Source organism: Trachymyrmex septentrionalis, unplaced genomic scaffold (assembly GCF_001594115.1).
Source record: "Trachymyrmex septentrionalis isolate Tsep2-gDNA-1 unplaced genomic scaffold, Tsep1.0 scaffold63, whole genome shotgun sequence".
NCBI lineage: Eukaryota > Metazoa > Arthropoda > Insecta > Hymenoptera > Formicidae > Trachymyrmex > Trachymyrmex septentrionalis.
The window spans coordinates 1,283,482-1,287,027 of record NW_017305811.1 but is presented as its reverse complement, the minus strand read 5'-3'; the positions used below and the strand labels follow the sequence as shown (position 1 = coordinate 1,287,027).

At 28.6% G+C, this 3,546-nt stretch overlaps 1 protein-coding gene across 1 annotated transcript in view; it reads right to left on the bottom strand.

The window, feature by feature from the left end:
* Positions 1 to 1,339: 1,339 nt before the first annotated feature.
* LOC108752996 (U2 small nuclear ribonucleoprotein auxiliary factor 35 kDa subunit-related protein 2) overlaps positions 1,340 to 3,546 on the bottom strand; it is a 3,591-nt gene continuing 1,384 nt past the window's right edge. The window contains exons 2-4 of the mRNA XM_018494273.1: positions 3,091 to 3,392; positions 2,143 to 2,667; positions 1,340 to 1,710 (exon numbers count right to left, since the gene is read on the bottom strand). Of these exons, the coding sequence (XP_018349775.1) occupies positions 1,359 to 1,710; positions 2,143 to 2,667; positions 3,091 to 3,392 (1,179 nt within the window). The 3' untranslated portion in view covers positions 1,340 to 1,358. The remainder of the gene's footprint in view (positions 1,711 to 2,142; positions 2,668 to 3,090; positions 3,393 to 3,546) is intronic.

Here is a 3,546-nt window from a genome sequence, read left to right as displayed (position 1 = left end):
CACGCATATTAAAAAAATATTATTTTCAAGTTACTAAATAACTAAATTTTATGGACAGCCGACACTTGAACTGTTGGAACGTGTGTGTTGATTGCGATTGTGCAGTTTTGTCACGCTAAATAATCGAGAATGGATTAAAATGAATATTGATATTTTTATAAGTATTTTAAGTTTATTGAATACAATTAACAAAAAAAAATTGTTATTTAATTGAATTCAATTGAATCGATAAACTACATTTCTTATTCAGAATTTTGAATTGAGAAATATTTACAATACACAAAACAAATCGATTATTTTTAGATTGCAAAGCAATATAGAAATATGCTTTATGCAATTCCTTTAAATGAATAAAGATGCATTTGAATTGAAAAGAATTTATTTTAATGTTTGCGAATGCATATTTCTGAAAATCTGAATGTATTATATTTCAATCCATTCTTGTTTACTAGAACGGACTCCAATAAACTTATACAAGCGGCTTGCGTTGTATGTGGGAAAATTAATAATAAGTGCAAAGTAAAAATATTAATAAATATAATTTGAAAAAACTAATAACTAATTTTTGTTATGAATAGTGTAGTAAAAAAGATATAAGGAATGAGAGGAGCGAGGACTGCCCTGCACGCATATACTCTTAACACAAAATTTCGTTACCATTATAACACCACTGCACAGCTCTTTTATTATGGCAAAAAAGCTGCGTAGCGGCTTATTTAACGATAACAAAAGTTGAGTTATTTACAATATAGGTCTGCTAGCGTTTTCTTTTACTAAAAGAATTAGGGTAGGACGGGGCTATTCCATCAGTTCTAATTATATTAAAGTAATATGAAAATTTAAGATGGCAAACAATATCTCTTTGCAGTGATGTACTTACAATTACATTATACAATATCATGATTGCTTCTTGAATGCACAAGCACCACCTTTAAAAATTCAACATACTCGTATACTAAAAAACATAAATATTATTATGAAAAATGGACGAAGAAGCTCCGCTCTACCCTATTTATTATTAAAATTGAAACATACTGATAGAAAAGATTATTTTTTTATTTATTCGATTATCATTTTCATATTCGTAGCTTCAATAAAATTATCTCTTCTGTTTATATATTAAATTAAAATTAAACTTGATTTATTTTTACAGCCTGCATAAACTTTGGATCTTTTTTGAAGGGAACATTTAAGGAACATCTATTCTGTAACTTTTAATGGCTATAACGTTACAGTCCTTAAGAGTTACAAAATAGGCTCCTTACTTCTTACATCTAGACATTTTTTTCTTTCAAATCTACATAATTTCTGATATTGTCAACTTTCGACTTCTAATATTTTCGCTTTTAACGGTTTTTTCACGGCCGATTCTCGTTTGTTAAAACATTTCTTCTTCTTCTTTTAGAAGGGCGATCATTGAACGCATCTTCTTTATCTTTATCTTTGTTCTCATGGATCCTTTTACGATGTGAATGATAATGATGTTTCTTTCTAGACGATATTTTAATCCTAGAACTTCTTATAGTTGATTTTAAATTCTTTCTCTGTCTTTTATCGTGCGTGAATCTCTGCGATTGTTTCCTTTTTGTGGAATGTGAACGTTTCATTTCTTTCGTGTGATCCAATTCAGTCTCGGGAGATTCGGACCATCTCCAGCTGCGATCTTTTTCGCTATCATCTCGATCAGATTCTTCCCATTTAGATTTACTTCTAAAAAAACAAATAAAAAAGAATTAAACAGTAATAGAAACTTTTATCACATACAATTCATTTTTAATCTATTTTATTACATCGCCTTGATTTATCTTTTTATAATATTATCTCCTAGTAAAAATGAAGATTAGAATCAGTTACATTTAGAGGAAAAATAATAAACACAAATAAAAACAAATAGAAACTTCGAGGAAGTATATAAATTCGAACTGCGAAATATAAAAAAAAATATTTTCAATAATAAAATTACACTATAAATCTTTCTTTTCACTAGAATTGTTTTGCATCGTGTTAAATAAATCAAAAATCTTATCGGCAAAACAATTTTATCTTTATAATACAAAATGCAATAAAAATAATTATTTTGTCTATGTAGAACATAGACAATTTTTGATTGTATAGTAGCTATAAATAAATAGTAACACAAACCTATGTTCACTTCGTTTGCTATCATTCGAATTGCTTTTTTCCCGTCGAGGACTTTTGATGTCGTATTTATTGTGCGGATTTCGAAAGGTGTGAAGAAAATTACAGAATTTACTGCCTTTCGGACATTTATTTATGCCGCACACAGCACCTCTCCAAGATGTAAGATTGACGAATTCGCAGTTGAGTTGTTTTCCGGCATACCAGCGTCCTTTTAGGTTTCTCCAAGCTCTAGCCGCTTCTCTCTCCGTGTAATATTCAACGTACACATTACCGCGTAAGTGAATCTCTTTGTTGCAGCAACACTTAAGGGTCTTAATCCTGCCGAACGACTCCAGTTCAGTTATTACGTCTTCATAGAACTCGTAAAAGTGATGTAACGTTTCTGATCTTTCGAATTCGAGTGCTACATCAGTGTCGTATTCCGCTAAGTTCTTCTCGAGAGAGAAATGTGAATAGAATCCGGGTATTAAAATCACTCTGCTTAAAAAGAATTTACGATGATTCTTGGAACACGCATTTCCATACCTAAGGACATTAAAAATCAATTACACATAAATTTAAATTTTAAAAACAAAAATAAAATTTTAATAAAATACAATTTTAATTAAAGTTGATTTCAGTTTGAATAAAACGTTTCAATCCTAAATCTAAACTTATTTCGATTGAATTCAATTCAATTTTAATTTAATTTAATACAAATATAATTCTTAGCAATTTTTTAATAGCATCAAATGAAATAATTTTGAAGCTTAAAAAAGATATGGTATTCTTATATCAATATATTCAATCATTCATTTATATTCACTAATAATTCATACCAATATATTCATAAAAAATATTAAAATTTTAATATATTCAATATACTCACAATTTTAATATTGTTAAGAATAAATTAAAATTAAGAAATCATGATATTATAATATTGTGAATATCTCTATCTATACTAACCGGCAAACACCTGTTTTCGAAAAAAAGGGACAGAGTTCCTTGGTAGGTTGATTGTCGACGATTTCGCGTAAAACTTCAGGCGTTTTCACTCCATTGTCGATATAATCATTAATCTCCTTCTGTAGTTGTTCCTGTTTACGAAGATGTTCCTCTTGTTTCTTCTTTTCCTCGTCTTTTTTCTTTAAAATTGCCGTACGTTTTGCCTCAAATTCTTTATGAATCTTCATCTCCTGCTCAAGTTGCTTTTGCTCCTCTTTTGCTTTTTGTTTCTGAAGTTCTTGCCATTTTTTCTGCGCTTTTATCTGAACAATCGAGAGACAGTAATCAATTATTTGAATTATAAACATAAAGCCATAGTTTATTTCAAAATTGTGTATAGAAACAATATTTTTTTATCTCAATAAATAATCTTTCTGTTATATTATTATATTTCTTATGAAAGAATATAACTTAAAA